This window comes from Micrasema longulum, unplaced genomic scaffold, assembly GCF_059751315.1.
Source record: "Micrasema longulum isolate JH-2025_06_02 unplaced genomic scaffold, ASM5975131v1 h1tg001259l, whole genome shotgun sequence".
Lineage (NCBI taxonomy): Eukaryota > Metazoa > Arthropoda > Insecta > Trichoptera > Brachycentridae > Micrasema > Micrasema longulum.
In genome coordinates, this window is record NW_028278446.1 from 575,153 (window position 1) to 591,123 (window position 15,971).

Sequence of the window (15,971 nt, forward strand, 5' to 3'; positions counted from 1 at the left end):
GAGTATACAGGTATGACGTAGTCACAAGAACGGGTTTGTGCGTCTGACGCGACGCGACGCGCGTTGGCGCTCACGACGCGACGCTTCGGGGCGCCTGAAGACGCCAGAAGACGCCACCGCGCGACGTCCCGCCCTCAGAATGTTACTTCACATATTTATCATACGCGAATAGAATGGTAATGCGGGAAGAGGCAAGCGGCACCACGCGCTGGACTCTCCCCCACCTCGCCGGCCACTATATAAGCCAGCCTCCTCGGAAGACGGTCATCATTTGTTGCCAGAGTGGTATTGTGACAAGTTCGTTCCAGTTAGTTTATTCAGGACACATCGAGATGCAGTTGTTCGTGGTAGGTATTCATGTTGATCAGTGACGGTGAACAAATCCGCAGTGATTGCGAAACGAAAAACGCGTGATCGCCAAAAGTAAAAATATTAAACAAAAATCATTAAATTCGTTGTTTTTTCTTGCTCCAGATATTTTTTATTTTAAATCTTCACGTAAAAAATATAAGCACTTTGGCAGACGTATATTTTCTAGCAAACCAATATTTTCCAGCCAGCCAAATTTTTTGCTTATACACACAAAGATTTTTTACAACACCTTTTTTGTACTACAATTAGTTTTCACCTGTCTAGCGTTCCTTTATTATTATTTTTACCACTTGGGTATTCAAAAAGTATATATATCTTTCCGTAGTGGCCTCGTTTCGTATTTCTTCCTATGGATTGTCAAAAATTACGCCAAAAGTGCCATGCGTGTTTGCAATTTAACTTCTCGGTGTCAAACATAGGACAATCGTGTGTAGTAAAATATAATAGACGTCCTGAGAGATATTTCCATCACAAGGGCAGCAATGTATTTAATATTTGAGTATGTGTTATTTGTTCACTGAACTTATTGATTGTTTTTTTTATTATCACTATTATATTATTGTTGGTTAAAACTTTTAAATTGATATGAAATGCGGATTAACAATAATGATTTTTGAATATCTGTAATTTCAGATTTCTTGTAAATAATATTTGAAAAATGAGGTAATTTTTTATGAATGATTTGAACAATATTTTTAAAACATGTTTATTAAATTTAAAAATAAATAAATCATTGAATAGACAGTAGGGTAATATAGGCATATGCAATGAATGTCCGTGTTAGTAGGGACCATATCTTTCAATAATAGAATTGCGTATCCCAACCCTTAATAATATATCGTTTCCAGGAAGACACCATTCGAAATATGCCATATTTTCATAATTAGCTTTATGAAATTGACCCAAATATAAAGTTTCAATATACACCTACTACGCCACTGCTTTACTGTACTTACTGTAATGTTTATTTAAATTTGAAAAAGTTTACAAAATCACTTAAGTTTTAAGGACTGCGACCTTAAAACAAATGTTAGATACCTATTACAGATTCAAGTATAGATCTTAAATAAAAAAACTTTCTTAAACATGTACCGACAGATTACAAAAGAAACAGAAAACATTTAATAAATTGAATACGGGAATCTAGGTATTACGTGGCTTATGACCTGTCATTGGCTGGTTTATGTGACCATTTTTCACACTGTGTAACATTTACTATTCTGCCCCGGTTTAAACCTTCATATTTCTTCTATTCTTCCATCTTTGAAGTTTAACAATAGTTAATGTGTACCTTTATTGATGCGCGTGAGATTAATCTCACTAATTTTTTTACTGATATACTAGACAATTCCAACGCCTAAAAAAATATACTTCTCGGACCAGTTGGTTTAATCAAAAGTAACATATTTGAATTTAAATAACTCCCTGAAGGGTGAAATCCAGTCCTTGTCTACTGACATTTGGACAATCTCTAATTATTGTTTATGTATGTATTTGTATTTTTTTACTTTGGTGGGAATTTCATAAGAGGTAAATAACATATATTTTTGAGAGTACATGTTTAATTTGGAAATTTATTCTAAAAACTGCGTAAGCACTAAATAATATTTATTTGATTGAGAAGAACTTTTAAAAGGTTCAACAGTTTTTACATAACTTAACAGCATTAAAAAAAAATCGAAATTATTTAAATATTTTTTAATAATTGAGACATAGTGGATAAAGACGAAGGATAACACATCTGAGAGATATCTGGGTTTAAAGTTTTAACACCAGTACAATTGTTGATAAAATAACACCTTCGTTCGCTTTTAAAATCGTCTTTCTACTACTTTTTGATGATGTAGTTGGCTTTACGTGAGCAGGCTTAACATAAAATCTTCATTTATGTAAAAAAACGTACACTTTTTAAAATTTGCGACATAACGCCTTCATCAACTCAATTTTCTGTGAAGATTGTTGTAATTAATGTCATTTTTTTATGATATTTAAAAAATAGGTATGAAAACTAAGAATTTAAAATAATTACCAAAGGATTTCTTCACAGATTTTATTTTTTATTTAAGTTGAAAACATACTATACATAATTTTATATAATATTCCCAAAAAGTTTTTGTAGAAATCTCATTTAGGGACATGCAGACAATAAAATTTATTTACAGACGTTTTTATATTTTTAACTTTAACATTATTTACAAAAGCATTATAAAAATTATGATTCACTACAATTTAAAATGATATGAAAAAATTTCGAAAATTACAAAATAAAAATAATACAAGGTATGGAAATGAATTCAAAATGATATATGCATAATACAATCTATAAAAGAAAAAGAAAAATTAAAAAATTTAAAAAGTTTAAAAATTACATGTATGTATATATACAAGCTGAACGAGTATGAGAGTGCAAATGTTAAAAATTACAAGAATGAAAAAGTTTTTAAAATTAATAAAATACGTATTAAAATTAAATATACATATTAATTAATTAATATTACACGGATGTTATTAAATTACAATGGAAATCACAAGCATTGCTATGTAGATATATAAAAATATTACTGAAATCATCCATTAAAATTTTCAATAATTTTATACTTAAATATGAGTGAAGTAAATTATTAACTAAGAAAAAATAAGTTGATGTGTCCCGAAAATCATATATACATGTATATAACCTTGTTTATTCAAACAGTTATTTACATTAATGTGATTTTCATGAAATTAAAAATTATTGTGATAAATACGATAGCATATTTGCATTAGATACAGTTTTGTGTGTAAAATAGAACCATAATCGCGGACGAGCGTTTTCGGCTCGATGGATACATGCAGGTAAAAATACTGAAAAAGGAAATCAAGCGGAGAAAAGTCCGCGTCGTAGTATAGTGGTTGGCATGTTCGCCTACCATTCTTGAGGTACTAGGTTCGATTCCCTATGGCCAACATACAATATTTGTTAATAAGGTGGTTTTAAACTGTTCCAAGAGTGCTATTCTGAATCTTTTCTACCCTCTAGAGATTGGTTAATCAGTAAATTTTTGTTTATCGCATGTGACTAAACTTTGCTTCGAACATGGCCACACTGATGATTTAACGTTAAATTTATGTCGAACTATGAAATGTCAATTATAAAACAAATACGGTTTGGTCAATTCAACCTAATTAGGTGTTTTGGGTAATGATTAAGGTCACAATAATGTTTTAAATAAACATCATTATGTTTTGTTTTCGTGTTCTTTTTTACCTGACGATTATCATCATTGCAGCCATATATCAAGCAAAGTGTAGTCGCATGCTAGAAATACATAAAATTTTTAGAATAGCACCCCTGTATTGCACCTGAAGCATAAGACAGGTCAGCTTATCTTTCTGTAACACGTGACCAAGATAAAATGCACGTAGTTATCAAATGCAGAGCCTTATGCACCATCGGGTGCGAATCAGAGTTTGATGATGATGATTAAACGCGTCTTTATTTGTAGATTGTTCATTATAAAAAGAAACGTTTATAAAACAAATAAGGAACTCTCAACAGAATGATAAATTGTCTGTATCTTCATAAATTATCATCATTTATTGGATATGACAACAGAGTTTTCTCTTCAACGGGGAAATGTTTAATCTGTAGTGTATACATACCTGATTTAATGTGCAAGCTGATGAGTGTAGGTACTGGCGTAGTCCATAAGGAGGTACTCAGCACTCCATTCTCACTCAAGCCTCACGCCTTCACTATCGCAAAATACAGCACTATACAAGATGGTAAATGTTACACAGTCCGTAAAGTGGCCACTCAAACCAGCCAACGACAGGTCATAAATGCCTAGACTTCCATTTTCCCTTCTCTAAAATGGTCTCCTCCCCTGTAGTAATTTGTTGAACTAAACAAGTTAAGTAAAGCATGCGTGGATTTAATTTTGATGTTTCGTGAAGCTAATGACCAGCTTTTAAGTCGATAGCACCGCGACACACGACGAATGGCAGAGTTTCTTAACTTTATAGCAAGGGAACCACGCGTAATCTTGCTCTTTGAAAAGATTTTTCGAATAGGCCAAAATTTACACCGCTATCATCTAATGTGTGATGGAATCAGAATATTTTGAGATGCTAATGCTCGATCTCGAAAAGTACTTATTTTGAACGCTGATTTTGTTAACTAACAAATTTAAATGACATTTACTTCATTTTCTTCAACACATTGTGATTCATAATTTTTACAACCCATTTTTGTTGCCAGAGAAAAAAATCCATACTGACTAACGCATAAAAAAGTTAGCTGACATTTTTCACTGTAATATTAGGCTACAAAAGTTGTAGCAAACTCTCATAAGGAGTAAGTACCTACAAGAAAAAATGTTTTAATTAAAAAAATAATACTTAAGTACTAAGGTACATGAGAATTCGGTCATTTGTAGATTAGAAAGAAAAGAGAATACTCATTTAAGTGTAGTTAAATGTTTAATTAATATTAGACGTACAAAATATTATTTTTATAAATATATCATATCGGCAATAATATGCAATTCAGATTTTTCAAATAAATTCTATCGTTAAAATAATAAAAGACAAAATAGAATTTAATTCATAAGACTTCAAAATTATTAAAATACACCAAAGTGTAGGACTCAATTTTTTGCAAAATAATTGGGTTTTCTTAGGAGTAAAATATTTCAATACCCTAAGAATAAACTTAGGGTATTGAAATATTACAATCTATATAATATATAAAATACAATATGTACATCAACTAAAAATGAAAATTAATGAACATTATTAATTTGCTGTCAAATATAAGACTTTTAGATATAAATACATAATGTCATTTCATTTTTTAATAATTATAGACTATATTTTTACGGTTTAAAAAAATGTGTAATGTCCCATTCCTAGCACAAGAGTTTATCTCTTTAAAAAGATTTTTAAAATGTGATAACGACTGTGGGTCTCCTAATCAGTTTCCCTTATATTAAATAGCTTTTTATGTCAATAAACAAGCTATTTATTTAAAATTTATATTTCAAAGCCGACGATTTTAATTGAACTCTACCGCTTTAATTGGGAGAGCTTATGTTGGATATTGTAATTCTTTCTCATAACAAGATTGCAAGTACACGAATTAATGAACATGATTAAAAAGTTTGAAGATTGCTGATGTACGGTGTAGAATCTAGAATCTCACGTAGCCTACAACTATGTAGGCACATCGCATCATACGCGTACTTCCTATAGTGAGTCGTGATGCATTGTGCACGGTACGCGCTGGCCGACGACAGAAGAGTATAGATTGGTCGGTTTTCTTTTCTTGTTTGTTTTGAAACCATTTCCGTGCACCACGTGTCGGGGTAGTGGCCGACCTTGCGGCTCCCAGATTCTCAGACCGCAGCGCAGGCTAGAAAGTTTAATTCACCGACAGCGAAGCGGTAAAAAAAGGAGCAATATATAACATTAGTGTTATTAGTAGAGGCTGCGTAAAAGTGAAATGGTCGCTGGTCAAATTGCTTCACCGCAGACTAATTAAAAACGGCCATTATCCGGGCCAAAACAACAAAATATAAGTCCTTATTTTATAACTGTTCTCAACCCGAAAGACCACTTTCATTTTTTGAAAGTACCCAATGCTCGGTATCAACTTTCAAACGAATTATGACAAGATCGATGATGGTACGTAAGGAATTTGTAATTATTAGGATATGGGTGTAAGCTGGTCCAACAGGTAGGCCATTCTTTCTTCATTACATACCTCGGCGTATAACAGTCGGGTCTAGGAAGATAATGCATACATTTACTATATTATAACATCGCCACCCGCTCGACTCGCCCCTCGCGGCTGTAGATAGTAGATACTTACCTATCTTAATCACAATCATCATCTGACTCCAAATTTACATAATTGATTTTGTACGTCATAAAATAAATTATACAGCTCTAAATTTCTCAGATATTTGATGCCGTACATTCATCCGTTTACAATTGTAGGTATGTAGGAACTGTGTACAAACGAAAGTGAAACACGCGTAGCAGTGTTGATACAATAATTACTCTACATACATATTAGTCAGGGACGTGCTGGTTAATAATATATAATTATGGTTTGTTTAATTTATTTTTAAATGGGTTTGTATTCCAGTCTAGACTAAGACTAAAACGAGACTCGAAGACGAAGTCTAGAAATTTTTAGACTTTTTGAGACTTTGAAACTACTCGATACTAGGGATAATTCATATAAAAAATAGTGCATGTAGTAAATAAATCACAACATAGTATACTTTAAATGAAACTTTTTATTTAAATGCATACAAAACATACCAAACAACTAGATCACAATGGTTCAATTAAAATAACATAATAGAAGAATCTTTTTAAATCAACAACAAATTACGGGTGAAGTCGGCAGCAACCAGCAGCCATTATGCTCCAGACAGCGCTAAAGAAAACATACGCAGCTTTAGCATACATTCGAGCAATGCTGCCCTGATCCAGCCTCAGTTTAATAAAAATGTGGCAGTTTTTAACGGGCAGGTGTGTTTTTTGCTTTGGATTCTTTGTGTTGTCTGCGCTAGCACTGAGATTCTAAAATTCTACCGACGTTTTCTTTATTTCGATATAATCTGATAACGTCATTTTTATATATTTTAACAAGTATGTAAATTACGTCTCGTTAACTCGCTCTCTGCCCCCAGAGAGCGAGAGAATCATACAGTTAGTCTCGAAATTTCGATGCTACCATCTCGAGTCTCGATATTGAAAATGTCTCAAGTGTCGAATGGAAGCTCTAGTTTGTGTACGTACCCTAGCTAATAGACGGATTCAAGTACTTGGGCTCGGAGAAGGAGATTTAGTAATAATAATAATAATAATGTTTGGATAATTTATATAGCACCATTTTTGTGAAAATCACCTCAAGGGCGCTGAGCTAGTAATAGATTGATACTAATTACAATGAGGAACTTCAGCCCTACGCGAAATTAGATACAACAAATGTTTTCTAGCGCGCGGTAAAAATTAGAGCATTAAACTGTAAGGCAAAGTTTCCTGAAAATGTACAAACAAATAATAAAAACATTTTAATAAAAACGGACTAATTTGAACGACGTCACTGGTTCGTATGAATCAACCGATGATAAGAGAGTTATGGAAGATTTCCGGTTGCTTGCCGTGAATGGACCGATGGGCAGAACTGATCGAGAACAACTTAAACTTCCTCATTTTCATATTATTAATATATTTTTTTCATGACTGTATCCGGGCGGGCGAAGATTCTGATTCTGTGAGTGATCTAGAACCAAAAACCTTGAGGAGTGTTTTTGATTCGATGGCTGCTCTTGCGTAGTGTAGTGGTTAGCGCATCGCGTACTATGGTGAGGTCCCGAGTTCGATTCCTCGGAAGGTTGTCGTAAAATATATATTTTTTATGTGTTTTTTTCGCCTCCCTGCAAACAAATGATGGAGATTCGCTGCATTTGATTTAACAATACAAAGCCCTATGCACCGTCAAATGCGGTAAGGGTTTTATGGGGTGGGTAATTATTTTGATTAATAAAACATTTTATGGAAAATTAAAATCCATAAAAAAAACATTAGAGTAAAGCTTATTTACTCTATAAAATATTGATTCCACCGCATTCCCTACATCAATGCTTCATAAAGCCCATAAATAATTCACTTTTAGTACTAAATTAATATTCAATGCGAAATAAGAGATGTGAATTATTTAGCACTTGTTAGCTGAGATCGTAATCTTCGTGTTTAACGATAAAAATCACTTTTTTTTAATACGTTCCTAAGAGTAGCTGTAAGCAATACAATTATATTAGATCGACACTGGAAAGGAAAAAGTTACCAAGCGACATATTGTCGCTTTAGTTCGCTTTTGTCCAACAGACCACAACACAAATCTGCAGAAATAGAGCTTAAAGGTTTTTTGTACGAAATACTCATAAATAATGACTACAATTTATGACGAAATTAATTAAAAACCCCTTAAACAATTTTCAAAAAATATTTTTTCTTTGAATTTTATAAATAAAAGCTTTCTCAAAACTCGACTACACATGACTGAATTTCGTTAAAAATGGTCTGTTTGACAAAAAAGAACTTAAGCGACGATGGTTTAACTTTACAGAAGAGCCAATTAAAGTTTTTTTTTAATTCATAAAAAAATCTCATTTACACCTACGTATTATTTTCGCGTAATTCCTTTAAAATTTAACAAAAAAATTCAAATATGAGGTTCTTTATTAATTAACAAAAATAATAATAACAATTATCGGCTCTTCTGTAAAGTTGCTACATGTCGCTTGGTAATTTTTTTCCTTTCCAGCGTCGATATAATATAATATTTAGTCTGTGCACACCTATGATCTATTTATTACACATTGTTGTTTTGATGGATCGCTGCTAATGACTAGGAGATACAAAACAACAGTGAAAGTTCGATGATGATTATTATAGAAGAATAGCAAAATGCATATGTTCAAATTCTCACTTTCTAAGTAGCGTAAAATGCTCCACCCAACTTTTTATTTTATGTCGGGGTCGGAAAAAAATTGTAACTATTTTTTGTTTTGGAAAGCGTTTTCAAACTTTTAATTCGTATTTTTTCAGCAAATTTTCACTTGTGTGATAATGCGATGAGATCTTTCTAGGATATTTCTTAATATTTGTTTTACTTTTTCTGTGTCAATTGTTAATGTACAAGTAATTTATATTGCACGACATGACGCTATTTTCAGATAAGTACTTACATCAAAATAAAATTAATATTATCGTAAATTAAAACGTAAAGCTTAGTGTGAATCTTCGATTCAACTAAATTATTTATAAATATAAAAAAAATAAACATTTTGAAAAGACACAGACTAAAAAAAAATTACTAGTACCTACCTACCTTCGTAATTAATAATTCCTAAGTTTAAAATACTATACTACACTATTATACTGGCAGAAAATAGCCTATCACATACAAAAAAAATCGGTTCTAAGAACCCAAGTTGATCGGCCCTTTGGGCCTTGGTTGATTAGTTTTCGTACGCTTAGAATTATCATCCCTTTGGGCCTCGCTATTTTTTGTTGTTGTTCGGAGAGATCGAGCTCTAATGAAGAAGAATCTTTCACACAAAATAATGCTACCGAAACCACACAAAGTAAACAGGTACGAGGATCCGTTAGTCTATGACGACGTAGCATCGTCATTCCGTATTAATATTTAAAAAAAATTCCGCATGGAATTTTCCTGAGGGAGTGAGATATTTTTCTGGGGTAAAAAGCGTGACACTTGTCAGCTCTCCGGCTATCCTTTTGCAAAAAATCTCGTCGATCGGTTTCTCCGTTGCGTTGTGAAAGAATCACAAACAGACCAACAAACTTTCGCATTTGCAATATTATCACGGAAGTATGGATATTCGAAAATATTCCGTACATATAAACCGATAAAATTACGTACTTTAGTCATAGAACAATGTTTACTGCAATCTAAGATTTATATTTTTATACAAATAATAGATCGAATATTATTTATTTTTATACACGCCCGGTGGAAGTTATATGATAATAAAAATAGACGCAATGTCATACAAAATAAGGGCAATAATATTGACAAAACCATTGATTTTCCAATAACATTACGGAAGACAGGGAACAATAGCGGTTTTGACCCCCCTCATCTCTCACCACATACTGAATTTAATACATATTACCTCTATATATTAAATTCAGTAGACACGGTTAGGATAATATTCGTTTCTAAATTATACCCCGGTAAGGAAGTTTGTGTAATTTCGAAATCGGTCGGTATTTAAATTAAGCCTACACTGCCCAATGTAGACGATCTGCTACATACTGAAAATTGGAGTATGAATGTGATTTCAAACATTTTCGTCACTCGGTGATTAGCTTTTATAATTAATTTGAAATATCACCACCAGGGTAATTTTTTTTTTTTAAATTTGAAACAAACAGTCAGTTGCACGTATTCTGTCAAAAGTATAATATTGATCTAATGTTCAAATGTTGATTTACTTGTTTTTTTTTTAACATTAGATGCTGCAATTGCTTCCGCAACTTTCATTATAAGATAAAAATTTGATCATAGAAATCGTTATTTCTTGTTTTCCTTATGTTTTTGAATTTTTTTAACCAAAATGCCCGATGAAACGTATTGTCTATATACCAAAAATGTGTAATAAAGGGGAAAAAATGCATTTTTCATTGTTTTTACCAGTATTTACACAAAAACACTTTTATGTATTTTTTGCTAGAATTAGAACACGTTTTCTTTTTTTTATAACACAGTGAATAACCACAAAGTTAAATTTTTATATGCAAAATAAAAATATTTTTTTTGGTTTTTATCGGGAAATTTTTATACTGACGATAATATGCTCGGAAATATCTTTTTCAAGTTCGTTTCATAGCCGGTTTGGGCTAAATTGAATACAAGAAGCTTTGGGTAATAAAAACCGGTCAAAGTTACGGCGAGCAGAATAACAGGAAATTAAAATCATAAAATTGTACCTGTCGTATTTTTTAGTCCACTCACTATCACTTTTCACCGCACTGAGTTTTACTTGTTATATAATTATTCAATTATTATATCACCTGGCCTAAGTGAGATGTATGAATATGCGTATTTATCATATTAATAATTGATATAAGTATGCTTAATTATACTTTTGATGGTGCAACATACATATTCACCTGCACTTTATTATTCACTAATACTCCTCTAAATTGATTAATATAAAAATATGCAAGTAAGTCTTTAGATAGCTTACAAACGAAATAAGTAGAAAATACTCAACAGTATTTTGAGTGTGTTTTAATATTCTCTGTTAATGCCAAGGTTTCCACAATCCCTTCAAAGAGGTACTTCGTTTATGTTGAAATATCTGTGATTTTGGTGGAGATAAGTAAGAATGATTGCATAAACATATTGATAAATAATGGTATGGATAAGTAAGCTTGAATAATAATAATGATAAAAATAGTAAGTACGCGACCTAGAACAGGTGGTAATATCTTAATTCCTACAGCGCAACATCATTATACTTACAGAGGAATATTTTTCTTTAATGAAATGAACAAAGATAATAAAAAGTACAGTCAGGAATACAATATATTTAAGAAAGAAGTGAAAAATTATATTTATAATTCTTCTTTAGGTAACACTGATTAAAAACATCGTTTATATTTTTTTTGTAATTTATATATGTTATCCTAAATATATTTTTTTTATAAAAGAGTTCTTATTATTTATTAAAATATTTACATTTTCAGACCATTTCCTAAAAGTCGTAAATAACTTGTGCTGGAAAAATGGATATCGAGTTGTGGTAGAGTGGGATTCGAACCTAGGACCTTTGGCCCGAGAGTCCACAATACTACCACGGGACCACAACCCGCTTAAATTAAAATTAAATAAAGTATTGTAAGACGCCACTCCCCATTATGTACACAAGAATTGTTTATTTCTTTTACGTAATGGGAAACGTTAATGTAAATATGTATTTGTATTTAATTAATGTAAAAAATTGTATTTAGTTGTAATGTTGTATTTTTATTTGTAATTAAAAAAAAAAAAAAAAAAATGAATACACGAATAGGTAGTCACTTAGAGTATATACATCTCTAAGGGCCGTCGTGTTTTATTATTATTCTTCACCGCATATAAAAAATGACTGCTATTAAAAGAAAACTCGGTCAGACTTTTCTTCATACAGACGTATTCCCATATTTTCTCCATGGATTATGGCACTATAGAAATTCCTTTTTTACACAAAATAGATATGTACTATTAGCGCGTCTCCATAAATTCTTTCTTACGAGATCTAAGGCTATCCAAAAACCTAAAATCTGCCGTCTTCGGATATTCAAATATGATAAATATTTTTTAAAAACGGAAATGGTACCGACACAAAAAATTTCTTACCGGTACTCTTTCTAAAAAAAAACAAATTAATCCTGTTTTGGAGTGCAAAAACGGGAAAACGAAACCGCGGTTTTGTCGATTTTAGTTAGGCGTAATCAGTCCGATGTGCATTTGTCTTTTTCGCACAATATCGGCAAGGCGTCTGCGAGAGAGTGACAGAAAAACTATGTTCAGATACAATTTCTCTGACACCGCGTATCATTTCACAATCCAGAAAAATCTATTACCACAAAAAATCAAGATGTTTTAGGAATTTAGTTGTTAAAAAATCATTACTATTTGAATTATTAAAATTAGTTACTTACCATCAACAAGAATACTGTTTTACGCGAAAACTGGAAAAAACGACAGAAAATAATAAGACCATAATAATTTACAATGATACAGGTGTATAAAGTGAAATGGCGGATTTATTGCCACAGTCAAACCAAACGAGTATGAACGAGTTTATACTCGCTCGAACTTACAATTAAATAATATTATAAAATATACAAGTATTCTGCGTGTCCTACAATACTTTTTAAGAAATACCTACAACAAATGGTGATTGCATTGCAATATACTATGTTTATTTTTTTACACGCACTGTTGTTAGTGAAATGAAAACAAATACATCGCTACAGGAGAAAATTAAATTCAACATTGATTTATTAATTTTATTCCATATAAAATAAACATGATTTTGATTTGTGAGTAATGATTTCCGTGTTTTAACTTTTCAAAAATAACTTTATAAAAAAAAAATAATAATCCATTACCCTGTTTCCCGCAAAGGTAAGCAGCGAGGATAGAACACCGCGCAACTCTGTCTTTGCATAAAGACCCCGTTTTCTCTACATTCATTTACCTTCTCTCTAACGCACGCTGATTAATCGAACTTTTGACAATTTTGATACTTCTGGTGAAATTTGTTGAATTTGGTCACGTAACATCTTTCTCGGTCTTCTTCGTTTTCTGCATTTATAAAAATTTGCCTGGTAAATATTTTTATTCGTTCTTTCGCTGTCCAGATCAAAGCTACACCCCTTTAAAAAAATATTTGCGTTCGTATGATTTGTACAGATGTTGTAAATAACTCACTGCCTCTTAGGAAATGGGAATCAAGATGTGACAGACCGGGGTTCGAATAACGGATCTCTGACACGTAAGGCCGCGACACTAACCACGGGACCACAATCCGATTATGTATAAATAAAAATATGCTAATGAGGAGGTTTAGTGGAACGGAAAATTGGTTATAAAAATGTTTTCTTAGGCCTCGTAAAAATTGGAGCAATTAATTGTAATGCGAAGTTTCTGGAAAATGTATTTTTTTTTCAACGCTTAGTACATCTCGACGCTATGGAGCTCTACTTTTAAATGTCAGCACAACTCATCGACAACTCGTGACGTCATAGGCGGAGTAATTTCAAAATTACAAAACTTTAACAAAGTAAAACGATGATAATACGTTTTTTTATTTTTATTTTATTTGCTTAGTTAGATGGTCTATTAATAAATACAAAAACAAATCAAAAAACATTGAACTCATCATTGCTATTAAAAGACGGTGGTTATAGCTTTAGAATGTCCCAGTCGAGAAAAATTCCACCGGTTTCTGATAATTCATATAAAATACTAGCGGACCCGACAGACGCTGTCCTGCTTGAACGTTGGCTTACCTGCTATTAGCTTGGAAAAAGACTTTTCATTGATAAGCAGGTACCAAGGTATTTGTTTATGGTTAAGTTTCAAAACTAAAAATAATTCATTTTTTAAATATGTATTTGTTGCAAATTTTAAACACGGCTCTTCTCACCAACAGGGTTGCACTTTATTCGTGAATGCAATTTTCAAAAATGTATTGAATGTCAGTTAATATTATTTTAGTATTACCAAAAATCCAGTAAAAATAAATAAACGGGAATAAATTATAAAGAATGCTAGGAATGAATCTGATTGGATCCATAAAAAGCGAATGTTGTTCGTAAACATTCAAAAACAAACAACATCCTTCCATTTTTATTGTAAAGGCATTCTCGTCGAATGTACTCCTGATAAGTCGATAAAAAAAGATTTATGCTTCTAACTTTTTTTTTACAGATTTGATTGAAAATTTAAATATCTACGAACATGCGCAGCGCAAAGATTTACATTTCATAGACTGAAATAATAGGCAATTATCGTGGAATTTTTTTATTAGCCAATAAATTAATCTAATGGTACTATTCTTATTAAAATAAGTAAAGAAATAAGGGAGATATAAAGGATGAAATTCTAGTAATTTGAATGGTGCCAAAAACAAACAATTCGTAACGTCATCAAGTATGACGTCTTCGGATGTTTTGTGACGTAATCAGATATTTTTTCATCAATGTCTATGGATTTTATTGTATTTGTATTGTAAATAGCATCCTTTTTTATGCGTCGTTTGTTTACATTTATGGATTTATGCGTCCTGTCACTTATCAAACATTACGAGTTGTGATTTATAATTTTCATGATAAATTGTTAATTCAATTTATCATTATCATAATAAATTAATATTTAGAAGAGGTTGAAAACCATAGAATGATAAAAGAAATTCGAGATGTAAGATGTAATCCGTTTTCACTTTCATCTGTCAGTGCCTGGAACTGGAGTGTGGAGTGGGTAAGGGGGGGGCTTAAGATAATATGCATGGACAATTCTCCTTATATATTTATCTGTGGCCTGTAGCATTACCAACATTAAAATGAATGCATTACTTGTGAACTTCTGTGACAAAAAATATTACCAACTTACGAAACGATCGTTTTCGAAAGACCTTATTTTCGAAACGAAAATAATGAATGAAAATATTCATTATAAGGGTTTATATAAACACTAGGAGAATCTTTAAAAAATATTTTATTTGTAGAGTAGGTTAAATCCGATATTCCCCCGAGTGATAATACCCTATTACAGGTGTGTTTCTAAGGGATGTTTGTTGTATATCTGAGCGAAAAAGAATAAAAGTTACGACTTAATGTCTTCACACCACTGCAGATATGATAGTCAGTTCTGTCAAAAGTATTAAGTTCCTTTCTAAAACGGTTGTGAATATTATTAGTGCGACCGCGATTTTTCGCAAGTGCATATAATTGGTCGTGATTTACTCATCAAAGAGTACGCGCGGCGAAAGTAAAGGAAGAGTGAGGGACTTCCTATTAACTTACTTCTGCTACACTATTCCACGAGCACTTATAACTTAGCGTAATTATTATATTTCACTCTGTGTAGTGAACATTCTGTTTTCTACATCCTCATGTTGTAACCATATTGATAAATCAATCGCCAAAATTGTGAAAATTGTCAGAGCCTTCGAAAAATATTGACATTCCACTATGACTAAATAATTAAAAGAATTTTTATAAACGAGCTGAACCCGGTAATGCTTTGCTATTGAGAAATTTGAGTATATACTCGTATGTAGATTGACTGAACATAATATTCATATTATTCTTATCATTTTATTTTTTTTAGCAAAAAAAAAACATTTAAATTATCAAGAACTGCATAAAATGCAGTTCGTCAGCAGGTGCTTATAATTAAGTTCTAATATACATAGTCATAATTTTATCTCTTAAATTCTATAAACATATAAAAACTCTTATTACTATGGAAAAAAAAGAAAAACATGTATTCCCATGTACATCGAAAATAAAAAATA

The 15,971-nt window shown here is 31.6% G+C and overlaps 1 protein-coding gene across 1 annotated transcript in view; it reads left to right on the top strand.

Annotated features, from left to right (window-relative positions):
• The first annotated feature begins 271 nt into the window (after positions 1-271).
• The window catches only part of TwdlE (TweedleE), a 31,011-nt gene continuing 15,311 nt past the window's right edge, over positions 272-15,971 (top strand). The window contains exon 1 of the mRNA XM_088234570.1: positions 272-347. Coding sequence (XP_088090696.1) covers positions 333-347 — 15 coding nt within the window. The 5' untranslated portion in view covers positions 272-332. The remainder of the gene's footprint in view (positions 348-15,971) is intronic.